This window comes from Perna viridis, chromosome 12 (assembly GCF_037379345.1).
Source record: "Perna viridis isolate PV_CMFRI_1.1 ecotype Kerala chromosome 12, ASM3737934v1, whole genome shotgun sequence".
Taxonomy (NCBI): domain Eukaryota; kingdom Metazoa; phylum Mollusca; class Bivalvia; order Mytilida; family Mytilidae; genus Perna; species Perna viridis.
The window spans coordinates 31,443,372-31,460,587 of NC_142456.1; the positions used below are offsets into that span (position 1 = coordinate 31,443,372).

Consider the following 17,216-nt stretch of genomic DNA (forward strand, 5'->3'; position numbering starts at 1 on the left):
GTGAAGGTCACAGAGAATCGCATTTAAGTGTTAAAGTTCTTAAAAAGTGAAGCATGTGACATAAATGAAGTATATTAAACGTTCGTGCAATTCGGGCAACGGTTGACTTTTCAATATTTCGATAGTTAAAAAAAAAGACGGGTAATGCAATAAAACAAACGAGATTAAATTTCTTTCCTAAAGTAATTTTTTTCAATGTCATTTTGGTTTTATATGATTGAGTTCTCGAACAGGCATAAAAGACGGTATAGAATAAATGTAGCACTTCTGGAAATTTTGATCTTCTATAACGATTAAGCCACCGACATTTTCAATCGAGTTCAGATGCTCCAGTCGGTAAATAGATTATTGGAAATACTAAAAATCATTTATCATCTTCCAAATCAGCATAGAATGATTATTAAAAAAAGTCCACTTCTAAGAAGACTTCTAAACGTATAGTTACGTGTTTCTGGGGACACCGCTTGTCCATTTTTTTGGGGATTCATTATCTCCCTTTTTCTTAAATCATATGAATGGGCAAAGTACATCTAGGAACTTCTTTTCAGGGAGTAGTGCAACATACCTAGTAAGTGTAACAGTTGTTTAATAACCAAACAGACATGAAAGTTTTGTTTAGTGATTAGAAATGGTGTCATCATTTTTTTTTAATGATGGGATTCCTCAAGATTGTATTGTTGACGTACTTTTTAGAATACTTAGAAAAAAACAACCATATAATATAATTTTTTCTATAATCAAATGAAAATTTAAGCTTGGTACTTTATGTTTAACTTTAACAATAAAGTCGAAACAAAAACAAAGTTAAATACTGTTCTGTAAAAGATTCTGGTAAAATTTTGCAAAGGTTACAACTGTAAGTGAGAAAGTCAGACTGAGTGCAATATTTTCGATTGAGGGTTGATGTTAGTTTGACTTCGTACAGAAAATCATTTTCACTTGCAATTACAATAAGTAAAGTAGGCTTTTGAAATCATTAATCTGAAAGTATTTAAACTTTAAGAAGTTGTAATCATGTGCAATTCGTCGTATAAATTTGTCTTTCAATATAACTTCTGTGAATTAAACAAAAATTCTTACACGCGAACCTACCGCTTAACTTTTCATCAACTATCGACATATTGAAATGAAATCAACATTAACAGTTATTGCTTGCTTACCTTAGTAAGGGACTTTTTCATATAGTCGGGTGCAGGTGCAGGGAGGACATAATGGGCGTACACCCCTTTTTTCACAGAAAAAAAAAAAACTTTCGTAATCTGCTAAATATTGTACTGAATATAGCAATTTATCATATTCATTCATTAGGCAAGTCATACAATGTAATCTGGTTTCCTTTATTACTGTTTCTCGTAATTACGTCTCACCTTCATAAATCCTGGATCCTCATCTTAGTACAACATTGTGCATGCATGCATGACTCTTATGTAAAGTTGTATTACAGAAAGCACTTCCTTGTTTTGTCTTGATCAAACCTAATATGATTTGAGTTTTAGTGTCATTATGGATAATTACTGTGAAAGTTCAATAAACATCTCAATTTTTTTATTTCATTATACTGGATTTTCAAAATGATGGAATTTTCTATCAAAACTAATATAACTCACTGTAATCTGTTTTATTTCATTTAGAGAGTTTAGACCGAAAAATTACAAAATCATATTAAAGAGAAGGTCAAAAATATGTTTAAGGACACCGGGAAAAGCATACAATAACAGATATACTTCTTTATGTCCGTGTTATGCTTCAATGATAAGTACAACTTCGTAGTATTAAAAAAATACGGGAAAAAATAAGAATATTTTAAAATTTAGAATTTGGTTAATCTGTATAAATATTTAGTGCACACTATGTAAATTAAAAAAGTACCACCACATAAAAAAGGATAGTACTTTTTGTAAGGTAAAAAAACCTAGTAAATACTGCCATCTTATTTCCAGTAGACGTTGACCTATTTAATTGTTCGTTATCTTGACCATGCAAATCAAACGCTTTAAATTATGGCGTTGTTTTTTTCAAAGGCAACAATTTCTATTAAGAATGTTTAAGTCCATAAAATAAGTTTTATTAAAGTTTACAAGTACATGTATTTATAAACATGTAAAACAGAATGTTGATATGTAAACTAAAGTTCATTTAACTGCAATGGCTCAAAGGAGTCATTCTAAAATAACTGAATTTGTTTTGGAGATGACGATGAATGGAGCATATATGTTTGGAAGTTCAAATTATGATTTAGGGAGCAACCGTGAGATTTTTAGGGCTAGGATAAAGACAGGACGATAATGTATTGTAAAAAATATCTCAGATAAACAAAATAAAAATGGATAAATCCAGAACAGGCTAGGGTAAAAATATAGTCAAGCAAGAAAATATCCAGGATACAAAATTTTACCTTAGCCTGATCTTATAGATGGGTTAAGCAGATATAAGGATATTTTCAGCTTAATTTTTGTTTGAAATAAATGATCTTGCCATGATATTTACACCATTAAACAGGCTAAACAGTCATACTTATCTCATTACACACTACGTTTTGAAAGAATTATACAAAAGGTCTAAAATTATATCTTCTCTAGGCTACTTAAAATTAGATGAATCACTCTCAGCATGATTTTTCGACAGAGCAGTACTCAATACACCATTAAAGCTCACCATGTGCAGTCTGATGGGTAGATTAGAGTATAACATCATAGATACATACATTTACATGTGACTAGATCATCTTTGTAACAGGGAGCACCTGATGCTACTTCCATTTTTGGGGAGTTTGTTAGAGTTTATATTGCTAGTGCTTTTGTTTTTTTGTATTACATTTTGTTCTTCTTTTCTTCAGGTTTTATATGTAATGTGTTTCATCAGATTCACTACATTGAGTAAGTAGATGTCTGTTTCCTGTTTTTTATGTTTAGGCCACGTATTGGGATTTTAATATATTTGAATGGTCCCATTGCTTATTTTTTGTCAATATTTTGATTGTTTTGGTTCGGTACTTATGGTTGCTTATGGACACTTCAGACAGTAGGATCAAATGACAGACTGCATAAGGTAGCTCTTTGCTGGACACCAACTGGGAAGAGAAAACAAACCTTGTTCAATATGGAGGCGAACGGATTAGTCTGTGCTGCGGGAAATGGGATACACCTTGTGACAAGCACAACACGTAACTAACAACAGAGTAAAATGATAATCTGAAGAACTAATTCCACCCACAATGGAAAGCATAGTTATGAAAGTTGTGGTTTCACTACATAACCAATAAGCAAGCAACATACAATAGTTCCAGGTTTTACTTCTAAAATTTTAAGCACGGTTCTTTCGCTACAAAATAAGAAATACATAATACTGCTAACATAAGGCAATACAATACAATATAATAATGTACTTAAAAGTTTCAATATAAAATGCCAACAAGGGGCATAACTCACAAAAGTTAAATGCTTACGGTAATATATAATAAGAATGTCTGACCTTTATTTTATGATACAAATTATTTTATTTAGTGCTGGGTCCAGAGAGGGGGTGGGTTCAGAAGAAATGGGGGTTCAAGGCTCATATTATTCTCATTTAGCTAAAAATTGCATGAAATTGACACAATATCTGATCTGGCCCTCAAAACTCCCCTTGCTTTCTGGATCTGCCATTGGTTTTAAATTATTAAAAAAAAAAAGACAGGATGATTCTTCTGTTATCATCCAAAAGTTTGAAGGACAGACAGACAGACACAAAGAACACTATTTACCCCAAAAATAGTACTTCCAAAATTGATTTTCAACACTTTATATAATGCTTATCCTCTTTTGAAGCCACGAAAATTGATACCTGCAAATATGTTCACTTGACAGAATCCACAAAAAATTAGGAACCATGAAAATAAATATTAACAGTATATATTGTTTGGTCTGAAATGTCCGTACTACCATTTATCAAAATTCTTCCTGGAAATAAACTATTTTAAAAACACATTTGATCTAGAATAAAAATGTAAAAATATTTTATCAAATAAATTTTTTATTGATATTAATTAATGTTTAAGGAAAATTTTACTGAAAGGTCCCACTTAACACTTCTTATACTTCTCCTTGCTTACATGAAAAATAGATATTTTTTTTAATTCCAAGTAAACAGTTTCACAGGACAAAATGTTTTCCAAATGGTGCATAACATTCAGCCTAGCTTTGAATACAAGGATTTCCAGGAGAGTTGTTATCAGAATTAACTTTTTCTCTGTCATGAGCTTTTGTATAATAACAATTTATGAAAATATATAAAAGAACATGAGAAACAGTTCATTTTTTTTTTAATAAAATGAGAATTTTTTGCACATCACTATATGGAACAGGAAATAATACATTCCATTTGCTATAATTCAAAATGCTAATTGGTTGGATTGGCCATGTGTAACCTAAGCAGTCTCTTTATGTCTTTAAAAACCTAAATAACTATAGTTGTAATATTGTCTGAAATTGGCCAATTTTTCAGAATTCATTTCTGACATGCCTCCCCACTTTTTCTTGACATTTCACATCCTAAATCTTTGAATTTTCGCATATGTGATGTCTTGGGCTTTAAATTTGTAAATACCATGTTTTTTCATCAAAACAAGACCAATAAAATGCATCCTTAGTGAAAAACTACTTAAATTTGCAATTGGAATATGCTTATGTATATGTCCTAATATCTGCAGTAATGAAAAGAGATTTTCCTAATTTCAGAAAATTTACAAGACATGTTTTTAAGTGCAGCAGCCAGTTCTGTTAACCACTACATTTATAAAGTAAATATAACCTTCAAAATTTAATATTTGTAATTTTTACTAAATTTTCTACCCTTTAACCTGCAGATGGGATATAAATAGCAGCCAAAAAAACTGTCATTTCTATATTTTGGACCTGAAACTTAAAAAAGTGAATCAGTCTTTCTAAAAATCAGAAAGAAGGTGACATGCATGTCAAAAACCAACTGAATTCAGATTTATTTCTTGTTCAGAAACAGTCACTGATCACATAACCAGTCTTAGTTTTTCATTTGGCTGTTGCACTTTTCAGCTAAAAATTATATAGATTGCACATGAAATTTGCACTTTGGAAGAGTTATCGTTCTTGATTTGGCTTCATTTGGTTGATCTAAGTAGGAGATGAATGTATGATTTCTCGAAAGTGAAGATCTGAATGCAGAAATGATTGTTGTTAAGTGAAAGTATACCATATGTAGACTGAAAACACATCATTTGTTTGGGGTTTTTATTTTCATCATGCATGAATCACTTCATGGTTGGCAGTGTCTTAATTTATGCGGACTGGTACTTAATAAAAAAAAAAAGCAAATTATCAAACTACCAATACCATAGAGGGGAACAAAAAATATTAATGCTATGAAATGGATAAAACCAGAGGAGTCTGAAAATATCTTCTGATATCATATAAACTGCCTAAAGACCAACAAGAAAGACAAAAAAACCAGAGGAGTCTGAAAATATCCTCTGATATCATATAAACTGCCTAAAGACCAACAAGAAAGACAAAAAAAATTATACAAAGACCAGAGCAACACTCATAAAAATAAGTGTTGAACTCAAAGTCCTGGACTTTCTATATTCAAAAGTAAATTGTATTGAAGTCCCTCAGTGCACTATTGGGTTACCATACAACATGTAGTCTGATAGATAAGACTTAAGAACACCAACATACATGAACATGTATGTCTGTAAAAATGGATGTAACAAAATAAAGTTTCAACTTAAGCCTGGTAAAATTTGTCCATGCCATTAAACTTATTGCTTTATTTGTGACTAGATTATCATTAAAATATCTTGGCTGCAAATATGGTTTATCGGAGCCAACCAAGAAGTTGAAATCACCAAAAATTCAGAAGTGAACATAAAAATAAAAAAATAAGCTTAATGGTAAATTCCAAATTTGAAAAGTGGAATTCTGCTTTAAAGCAGAAAAAAATCTGGTACATTGGTGACAAGATAAAAAACTTAAAAGTGAAGACTGAAAAATTTAATTTAAATATGTAATAATTATGGAGCCAAACAAGGAAGGCATTTTTTTTTATCAGTACCATTTTTCAATAAAAATTTATCTTGGACTAGAGTCATGATTTCAGTGCTTCCATGATTAAAAAAAACATAAAAAATTTGCTAAATGCCCAATACTACGTACAGCTGTAATTAAATGAAATAGACCTAGAATGTTCACAGAAATGAAAAAAGGGAAATGAATGAATTTTTCATGTCACAACACTGATAATCACAATCAAATATATATCTTTCAGTCTCGAGCTCATTTTATATTTTTCAAATAGAATTCTTTAAAGGAGACAGAATATAAAGGATATTACTGACTAGATTTGACCTTAGATCGACCCCTCGTAACATAGACTGGATATCTCTTTGAATACCACCAAACATAATAAGTTCGCCCCGACCCTCAACTAAGGAGTAAAAAGTTGTTTCATCAGGTGCATCTAATGAAAATGTCTCATGTATAGGTTGCCAAGTGACTTGACCTTGAACTACATTTGATATGTCAAGGACATGCAATTGCATTTGGGAGCACAAATCCCTTTGTCTTGGTGATGGCAAGTTTGATTCAGGACTCTGTGTTGGCCTTGATTGTTTATTTTTTGCGATGGTTTCTCTCAATTTTTCTTCCATTCTTCTCAGTGCCTCTAGTTGCTTTTGTCGATTATTCATAGCATTTGGGCGAACAGATGGTCCTCCTGTACGACCACTCGACTTAGCCTCACTCTCACTACATTGTTTTTGATGTTCAACATAATTTAACATGGCATCAAGCCTCCTAGCATGATCTGCTTCGGATGATTCTAGCCTTGAATGACCTTGATAAGGTGGTTGCCGTGGTAATAAATGTCCATTGCTATCATCATCACTTTCTGTGCTTGAGCTTTGATACCCATCTCTGTGGTTACTGAACCATGAAGAACCTGGCTGTTGCATTCTAGGATGTGTTCCACTAGGACCTGAGTTACCTCCACCTCTATCAACTGGTTCTCTTTCTACAGGAGGAACCCAGACTCGGTTCTGAGGAACAATTCCTAGAGGTTGTACATTGGCAGGCTGGGATGGCTTGTTTGATTTGATTGGTTTACTTAGAACTACGATGTTGTTTCCAACCTAAAAATCATGTTTAATAATTATAATTTTGCACTAGACACATTTGAGAAAGAATTCCAATATTTTAAAGTTAAAAACACTTTTTAAATTTAAAGGGAAAGACCACCTTTGCATTAAGTTGGGCTCTTATAATAAGTCATACTCACAAAAACAAAAATAAATAACCTTTAATGCAAAATGCACTTTTATAAAATGCTAAAGGCTATGCAATGTTCAAAATCCTTGAAAAATAAGGGGATAGCCATCTTGCAGAACTCTCCTTTCTGAAGGAAGATCATAGCCAGATTTTACTGATTTTTAATGATAGCTTCCGATTGGCTTGTGATGTCACTAAGTAGGTTGGTACTGATACAAGTAGTGCAAATAATATGTAAACAAAGAATATTCTGTAAATATTTCTACGATCATGTTTATCTAATCACCAAAAAAACATGATGACTTGTCAACCTTACGATTGCAAGAATGATAAAATAGAAATGTTCTAGAAGTTTTTTACCAGCAACACGAACATTCTTTGGAAGTAGCCATACGATTTTCCTTACAAATACTGTACTAGTCATCTGGCTGCAAATCCCCTTATTTGTCAAAGATGTCCCACATTTGCTTATACATGTTGTGCCTCAATCTCTTCTTCTATTTATGTTGGGTTGAAATTATGGTGAAGAGTCCAAAATTTGCGATTTCTTCGGACATTGTAATCAATTACCTATTTACTATCACTTTACAAACCGACTTCGTGACGTCACAGTTAAACTGGTCATGGTGGCGCCCATAGGCACAGGAAATTCAAATTTCCTAATTATAAATCTTGATTTATTAATTAAGAAAAGGAAATTAATTTGTTTCAAATTAATTTTCATGAATATTTAACAGATTAGTTTCTATATTTATGACTTGTACAATAACATGGTCTTCTCCTTAATGTCAAATAAAATTAGGCTCTCGATTAATCAGTGATTGAAAAGAAGTCTTTACATATATATACATATGTTTCACAAAACATTTAAAACTCAATAACTTTATCAAATCTACAAGACTTTCTTTAACCAATCAGTTTGAATTAAATATATTCAAGAGCAACCAATACAAATAAAAAACGGACAATTTAGAGAACCTTATTGAGCATGCTCACAATACCCTAATATATGCACTCTTAAAAAAAACTGTCCCCTTTGATGGATTTCTGTAAAAATTGATCCCATCTAATGTTTTACAGCTTTTAACTATTCACCAAAGTTTGAAGGAAATTGGTAAAAAATTGGAGGTGTTATCCAGACAACAAGCCTGAGTCATTATTTGTTGTCTAAGCCCCCCTACCATAAAAAAGTTATCCCCTTAACTATTCCCTGTAAAATTTGATTCCATTCATATAGCTACAAACCATTCACCAAAGTTTAAAAAAAATCAGTAAAAAATCAAAACAACATATTATCACAGTTACATGGACAGACAGACAGATAAACAGTCAAAAACACTACATCCTTGCAACATGTTGCTTTGAATAATATTGTTCTTTAAGTGTCAGTCCCTGTAAGAATCAGGCAGTAGGTGAAACATGGTATAAAAAAAAAACATCATTTTGATAGTGTAATTTGACAATATGCAACATCAAAATCAAGGAAAAAAGACAATATTTTCCATATCATGTTGGTGCATTGAGTTTAAAAATGCACTGAAAATGAACATTTCGAGGGCAGATAACTCTGTCAAAAATCTAATTTTTCTAAGGCCTCACTAACCACTTCTAATGTTTCCACTACTTTACAAGTTAAAAAAGTAATTTTTCAAACTTTCACTGTGAATTCCCATGACAAATCACATCTTAAAGTTACATACCATTGCGAAGCTTGGATAATAAGGCTTTCAAAATCATTATACTAATGGTACGATAATTGTAGAAATTCTTCACAAAATTTACTTGAATAAAATACTGAAAGAGTAATCAAGGAAACCAAGGTTATAGTGGTAATCAAAAGAATGCAAAGACAAAGACCAGACATGGAAAACAGACATACACAACAAAGAACATTAAGTAACTAAAATCATACATACAAAGTAACAAAAGTCAATGAGCAACTCGGACTCCACTAAAAACTCCACTGAAAATCCACATTTTTACCTTTTCTGCTTACTGACAGCATGGAGGCAAATTACTCATACATGTACATAATATTCATATACTTTTGTAGTAAATCACAAATATGATTTTTAAAGTACACATCATCAGCTTTATTTTGACTACTTTTGATAAGAATACACACAAATAATGCACTTACAATGCATAGATCTAGGTTCGGTGTGTTTTTGGTATTACATAGGAGGTGGGGGTGGCCACTTAGCCCGGAAGTGGTTAGTGAGACCTAACATTCTATTCAAAAATTTCTGAGCAAAGCTAGTGATGCAGAAATCAAATAATGGTCTTTTCAAAGAGAGAAAGCATCTTTGAATGAAATTATATTGTCAAATCAGTGGTTTTTTGACATGCATGTTTCCGATTTTTCCAATTCTGCCTGAATCTAACAAACACTTACTACTTAATTACTATCATACACTTACCTTGCATGCAGGATGGCACCATAACTGTGGAGCAGCAGACTCTGTATTATTAACCTTGACCTCTATCCATTCCCAGGGTTCCTTGTTCATTGTCAGTAACCACATGTCATTAAATATCTGTAGGAAAATAAAATTTTAAAACTGACTTCAATACCTACCGGTGCACCTGGTCCATGCTCCCAGTTTTTAGTGGAGTCCGAGTTGCTCATTTACTTTTGTTACTTTGTATGTATGATTTTAGTTACTTTATGTTCTTTGCTGTATATGTCTGTTTTCCATGTCTGGTCTTTGTCCCTGGATTACATTCTTTTGATTACCGCTATAACCTTGATTCCCTTGATTACTCTTTCAAAAACATGAAAATGTTATAGGAATTGGGTAGGCTGTTAGCTATCAAAAATGTATTAAATTAGCATATCATTATCAAATACAAGTGTTTCAAATGAATAAAGAGCCAACCTAAACCACATGAAATGAATGCTCCACCCTAAAAAAAAGTTAGAAATCAATGATAAAAGGAAGGAAGCATCTTATCATTAAGTTATGCATTTCTATAGGTGGATTAACACATGAGACAATGGTTTACAGTTATGTGTCCATAAAAAAAACGAAAAAATGAAATAAAAAATCATTATTATTGTTTATATACATTTAGAACAGCTGAAGAAAAACTAAAAATAAACTATGAGCAATGCTCACTAAATTAATACCCCACTCTCCCACTACATAACATGCACATTTTCACCTCAAAATTGATTGGAATCAAAATCTAAAATAGGAGATATGCACTGGGAATATGTAATAAAGATTCTGTGAAAGTTTTATTAAATTCCATTCAGCAGTGTAGGAGTCACGAATAAGAGATGGGTCACCCTATGTCTTGTTTTTCATATATGACAATGTCCATGTTTTGCTTCATGAATCCTCAAAATTGATTTGGATCAAAAAATTTTAAAAAATGGGGTGCATAATGGGGTGCATAATGGGAACATGTAATAAAGATTCTGTAAAAGTGTAGGAGAAGTAAAGAGATAAGTCCCCCTCAGAGTAACAGGAGAAAGTAAAGAAGGACACCTCCATTACTATATATTCATTACTTTACAAATAAGGTATAATAAGATATTGGATGGCTTATCATGACATTATAGAATGTTTACAGTACTAAAATAAATCTTTACTTCTTTAACAAGACTAGCATAAAAGTATGTTTTAGCTATGAATAGATGCATTTTTGCCAAAAAAAAAAATAAATAAAATGCCTAATTAAACAATTATGTAGCACTCCAGCTAAGGATCATGCAAAAATGTGATTTATGGGTAAAAAGCCTACATATTTTTATTTTTGATATTTTGTTTGAAATATCATAGTAAACAGAAAATAACATGTGGTTTTTTCATATAACCTGTGCTCTTAGGAGATACAAATTATATAGAATGCAATGTAGATTTCAAAATTAAGGGAGATAACTCTGTAAATAACACTCAAATACAATAGAATCTACTGGATTTTCAATGTTGATTATCTCCTAAGAGCAGGCAGATTTGAATGAATAATTACGTATAGACCCATAAAACAAATTAATTACAAAAATAAACACATGTAGCCTTTTTTTGGGGTGTATCACATTTTTCAGATTTTGCCTGATTCTTACAAAGACAGCTATTTATATTGTAAGGTATTATTCCTTTCTTAAACAATTATTTGATGTAATCTATAGTATGCCATGGGTTAAAAAAAGACATTGTAAAATGGGAAGGAAATATCACTTATTCAATATGCAAGATCAGCAAAGAAAACAGTAGTTATTTATTCCTATTCAGGACATCTCTGTCTATGAATCTGGCAAATTGTTTATAAGGTGTGGAAGGAAAAAATTTTTATTGCATAATCCAAGTATTTATACCTCATAACCTCCAAAAGTATCCATCAAAGTGTAAAGTTTACCTTCCTCAGTAATAATGTAATAAGGCAAATGTAGTTTAAATGCATTATAATAAATGGATTGGTGGGGAAATTTCCCACCACTTTTTAAGCTGTAAAAAATATCTATGTCACAGATGCTTCAGGATAGATTTAAATAGCTTTCCAGTTGTTTTGTAGATGTATTGAATACATCTGTGGCAAAAAGAAAATTAAGAAAAATGATGTGTCACCCATTGCCTGATTCTTACATAGAATTGTACATAATATATGTATACCTGGTTAGGTCCACCACAACCACCTATAACTAAGATATGCTGGTCATCTACTGTCACCTAAAATTAAATATATCTTTCTCTTATTAAGGTACATCATACCTCATACTTTAAATAGATAGATTTTCCTATTTTTTTCTCAAAGATAATCTTGAATGAACATACTGTTATTTTTTTTTTTTTAATATAGGTCACCAAACTTAATTTCAAGATAATTCGGCCTACTAATAGGTGATTTTTTACAAAATTTTATAAAAATTCTGTACAAAATCTGCACAGTTTCGCTTACTTATTTCTTTTCTTGTAATAATAAAAGAACTAAAATTCGCATTACATTTCTATGGAACCAGTTCCTCCCAATTACATGCATCTCCCCCTTAAAAGAGGGTTGATAAAATTAATGGTTTTAATTTTACCATAAACATAAATGTATCACTTTTATATGAGAGAAAATCTTTTTGAATTTAAACACAATTTTTTCCATCAAACACTATTCACTCATTTAAAATACATACTTCTGAATAATTCTGAAAGACGACAGAAAAGAATGCTCAGTGTGATAGGTTTGATCTTTCTTGAAATAACCATTATCAAAAAAAACACACACACACACACACACAAAGTACATGTTTTCTAATGCATGTTTCCTTTAATTTACATAGTAAAAAAAATTAAACACAAATTTTATGGATAAAAAAAAATGAAATATTTTGTAATTAAGACCCCTGAGCTTTTACCTGTGTCTGTCCAAATCTAGGGCTTGGTCTTTTACTCTCTGTAATTATTTTCTTCCATGTTAAGTCCAGAAAATCAAACAACCACAAGTCATTCGTCCTAAAATCGTATAAACATGTATATTTGAATACTGTAGAACTTTTTGTAAATACTGGTACTTTATTTCCCATTTATCAAGTTTATTTAAGCCATTTCTAAAATATTGCTGATTGAAACTAATAATGTAAATATTAAAATTTTTGCTACATTCCCAGACACGATATATGCACACAAATAAAGTAATACATACCCAGTCCCTGGAACACTGGAGCCACCAAAGACTATCATGGTATCTTTAATGATGGAAGCAGAATGGCCAGCAGTAGGAGGTGGATGTTCTCGTGATATACTAGAGATCAAATACCATCGGTTTGCTTCAGGTTTGTACATATGAACTTCATAGAAAAATCCTGCAGCCTGTGATAGAAATAAAGATACAAATTAATAAAGAACAGGAATTTTGTATTACAGGAAATGGTCACAGCCAGGCAAATACTATATACTAATCATCATTATTCAATATGGACAGCCCTCAGGTTCCAACATGGACAATATAACTGATATTGTATGTCGTCTACCCTCTAAGGCAATGCAAGTTTTTCTGGTCCATATCACTATCCTTGGGCATTGTGCATTTTGTTATATTGCCCTCAAAATCATTTTAATCATTCTGTAAGTATTATAACATCATCAGTAATGACAGATTTACACTTACAATTTTTTTGTGAAATTTATCAGTGGAGTATATAAGAAAATGTCCAGTCACATAACTCATGTCTCGCATTCAACTAATGTAAATTGAGAATTTTTCCTGACAGTTTTATTTATGTTATTCTCATAGTAAAACCTGTAACATAAAAATTAAACTGTCATGAATATTTTCCTTGAAAATTCATGGAATCATAGGGTGTGTAAGTCTCGTCATGTGACCCGGTGATTTCATGACAGTGGGTCCTAGTCTACCATTCAAAAGCATAGAGATTTTTCATTTAGAGACCATTGAGTTCAGTGTTGAAGGCAAAAAGCTTTCTGTGTAAAAAATACCAGTAAAAATGACAAATAACTATTTCTACATGATAAATGAAGTAAGAAAATACATAAACTAGAAGATTTTGCATTGTTATACGGCGTTTTGAGTACCCAGAAGTAAACAATAAAATACAAATCGGTCTCCGGTTTTCAATACGTTTTATATCGGAAATTATGGTAAAGATAATGAAACTAGAACAAGACTTGCATAAGTTGTAGGGTGACTCCATCAACCAAACAGAACTAGACTGACCTTGAATACATGTACTTACTTGATGTAATGCACAAGTCGTAGGGTGACTCCATGAACCAAACAGAACTAGACTGTCCTTGAATACGTATACTTACTTGATGTAATGGGTAAGGTGTAGGGGTGACTCCACCAACTAAACAGAACTAGAATATCCTTGAATACATGTACTTACCTGATGTAATGGGTAAGGTGTAGGGTGACTCCATTAACCAAACAGAACTAGAATATCCTTGAATACATGTACTTACTTGATGTTATGGGTAAGGTGTAGGGTGCCTCTCCACCAACCAAACAGAACTAGACTGTCCTTGAATACATGTACTTACTTGATGTAATGGGTAAGGTGTAGGGGTGACTCCATTAACCAAACAGAACTAGAATATCCTTGAATACATGTACTTACTTGATGTAATGGGTAAGGTGTAGGGTGACTCCATCCACCAAACAGAACGAGACTGTCCTTGTAAACAACCATACTGGCACAAGCCTTTGGTGAAGGATAGGTTCCTGCATTTTCACAAAATGACAAATGTTTCTTTCAAAATACTTTAAAAGTACTTTAATTCATGGATTGGGGAAGAAACACAAGTTCATGAATTCTTGAATTTGTGGTTTTGAAATTTTCAGTATACATATCAATGGAAATCTCCTTTTTGATTGGAATCAAGTTTCATGGATTGGCCTTCCCATGAAAACCACAAAAATTGGTACCCCACAAACAATAGTACTGAATGACATGAATGAAAGTAAACAAAAGGCATGAGGGCATGAAGATGTACAATATCATTTTCAATAAATTTGTGATTTTTTTCTTGGATTCATTACTATTATCATATGACTTTTTTCTCTGTATGTTACCATTCATATATTTTTTCTATTTCAATTATTAATGTTTTCTGTAGTAGCAAGTGTTGATTTTGTGCATTTCCATTTAAAAAAAATAATATTCATGGATTTCACAGATAATGCAAACAATAAAATACTCCCAGTTGCTGTGACAGTTTTAAAATATTTACCCATAGCAAGAGGCCTTATCCATTCCCTCCTTGCAAGGTCAAATCTCCAAAGGTCATTAAAGGTTGTGTTGGTTGAGGTACAACCTCCAAATACATACAAAGATTTGTCATAGTAGCAAGCACAATGTGAATATCTTTCTGTGATCCTGGTGCCAATATCAGGAGCTATCCTAGTCCATTCTATTTTACTTTCGTTGATGGAGTTCAAAAAGTTTTGTTTAATTTGCCTAATTACACCTGTAAAATTAATGCATGTACATTTGTAAATTATACATTTTTTGAAAAAAAACAAATAATGAGGTTTGGTAGGTTTATCAACAGATGTTGTTAAGATTTTATTTGTAAAATCTGACTTTCAAAATGTAAAACTACATGACCAATGTTTCTCTGACATCAAAATTATTTGGAGACAGTTTGAAAAGATGGAAACCATTGCAATGGTCCTGATTTAGTACAGGCATTTGAAAATGAAAGGTGTGTTAAACTAGGTTTTGCATTGCGCAAAACCTCCTGTTTCCATTAACGGTTCATAATTTCCGGTATATTTTAACACAAATGGGCACATTAATTGCCACAAGTCAGAATGGCACAAGAAGATCTAGATACATTTTGTATATAAGATACCATTGGTATGTTTATCAAAACAAACATTAATGTAACCCATCATGTCTTGGACTTGAACCCTCAGGGCCACAGAAACAGAGGAACTGGCAGACATAAAAACATGGTACACCTGGAGATGGGATCTAACATCTTAAGCTCAGAGGATTGGGAAGACCTGGGGAGAAGTAAATACCTTGGCCAAAGACAGGTAGAAGTGGAGAGCAGCAGTGGCTGCCCTACATGTATCTCCCTCATGCCAAAGGACAAAGTGAAGTAAGTCAAGTACAAGGATGTTTATCAATTCCTGCCATAGGTTAACATCATTGAACATTTGCATATGTTAATTATGCAATTACATGTACATGTAACATGTGAGTTAGACTTACATACATGTATGTACATATTTTATTGTTGCTTTGAATCTGGCTGAGGCTTATTAACACTTCTGGTATAATATATCAAATTGCATTTTGTTATCTCTATGATTTGGTCATTTTATCTGCTTCTCGTACAGTTAGTTACATTTGTATCATGGCATATCATATCATAGGACAATGTGAAACGAGTTAGTGACATGAAAAATTTGCCATTGAGATTGGTTTTCGTGTGATTGATGGATTGCCGATAAAATCTGATTGTTTGAAAGCCACATTGTGACGTTTCTTATCTTGTTCTTCTGTTACAACTGGTGGCATAGACGGATGTTTGTTAAAATTCCTGCCACGACAAATGCCAAGCGCCCAAACATTATTGAATAATCAAGGTATTCAATATTCTACAACGTAACTTACGTAATATATAAAATATATAAAGACAAATTAAGGGTTTCATAATGGGTGAAATTTGTAAATTGTAAAATATCAACTCACTTTATTCAATTTCAACATCATGCACTGTAAAAAAACTTGTCGAGGCTCATTTGTTAAGATGTTGCAATTGAATAACTTGAGTTGATATTGTGCGATATTTCAACTTTCACCCATTATTAAACCTTTAATTTGTCTTTCTATATTTAATGTATTACATGTAAGTACATGTAATCATTGTAATTAATATGCCCCTTGGGGCCATTTTATTATAAATAAACCTTCTTGTTCTCCTATATAATTTATTTGCTACTAACAACTGTCACTTGACTGCAGATAAATTACCTACCCAATTAAACATAACATGGAGTAAAATTAAAATATCAGTAAAGAGACCAAAATGTGTATGAATTGGGAGAGGAGGATACCTGAAGCAACCCGGTACCATCGACGGGAAACCAACATAGACGATTTCAAATCTCTATAAGGAGATACTTTGGAAAGAATGTATTCCATAATTTCTTCGGGAAGGTCATCAATTTGCACACAGGATTTGCCATCTTCTACATCCATTTCCATTCTGAATGTCCGCCAAATATTATGCTCATAAAAATATTTTGATGTCAGATAACTCTAGAGAGTATCCGAACAAAACATTTTGTTGAGTTTGGGTCAGTCAAAAATTATGCTTTAATTGTTTCGGGTAGAAAAAATACCACGTTCATATAAACCTGATATGTTCTATATTTTGTGTATATTTTTCGAAAGAATTACAGGTTTTTAAGACTTCTCTTATAATCTGAATTTGGCTATCAAAGGAATTGATAAGAAATTTAATTTTA

At 32.0% G+C, this 17,216-nt stretch overlaps 1 protein-coding gene across 1 annotated transcript; it reads right to left on the reverse strand.

Moving 5' to 3' along the window:
* Window positions 1-3,272: 3,272 nt before the first annotated feature.
* Window positions 3,273-17,024, reverse strand: LOC148602029 (F-box only protein 42-like). The gene is made up of 8 exons (XM_088555305.1): window positions 16,803-17,024; window positions 14,966-15,202; window positions 14,353-14,456; window positions 12,918-13,084; window positions 12,631-12,727; window positions 11,897-11,953; window positions 9,698-9,814; window positions 3,273-7,141 (listed from the first exon to the last, which is right to left on the reverse strand). The coding sequence occupies exons 1-8, from the start codon at window positions 16,951-16,953 to the stop codon at window positions 6,302-6,304; spliced, it is 1,770 nt and encodes a 589-aa protein (XP_088411431.1). The 5' UTR covers window positions 16,954-17,024; the 3' UTR covers window positions 3,273-6,301.
* Between the last annotated feature and the right edge of the window lie 192 nt (window positions 17,025-17,216).

Bases quoted from the DNA above. Each gene is read 5' to 3' on its own strand.
- LOC148602029 (XM_088555305.1), bottom strand. From the start codon at position 16,953: ATGGAAATGGATGTAGAAGATGGCAAATCCTGTGTGCAAATTGATGAC. The intron at 13,085-14,352 runs GTAAGTACATGT...TTTCTATCACAG, and splicing joins CACCTTACCCATTACATCAA to GCTGCAGGATTTTTCTATGA. The intron at 12,728-12,917 runs GTATGTATTACT...ATACGATTTTAG, and splicing joins TCCAGTGTTCCAGGGACTGG to GACGAATGACTTGTGGTTGT.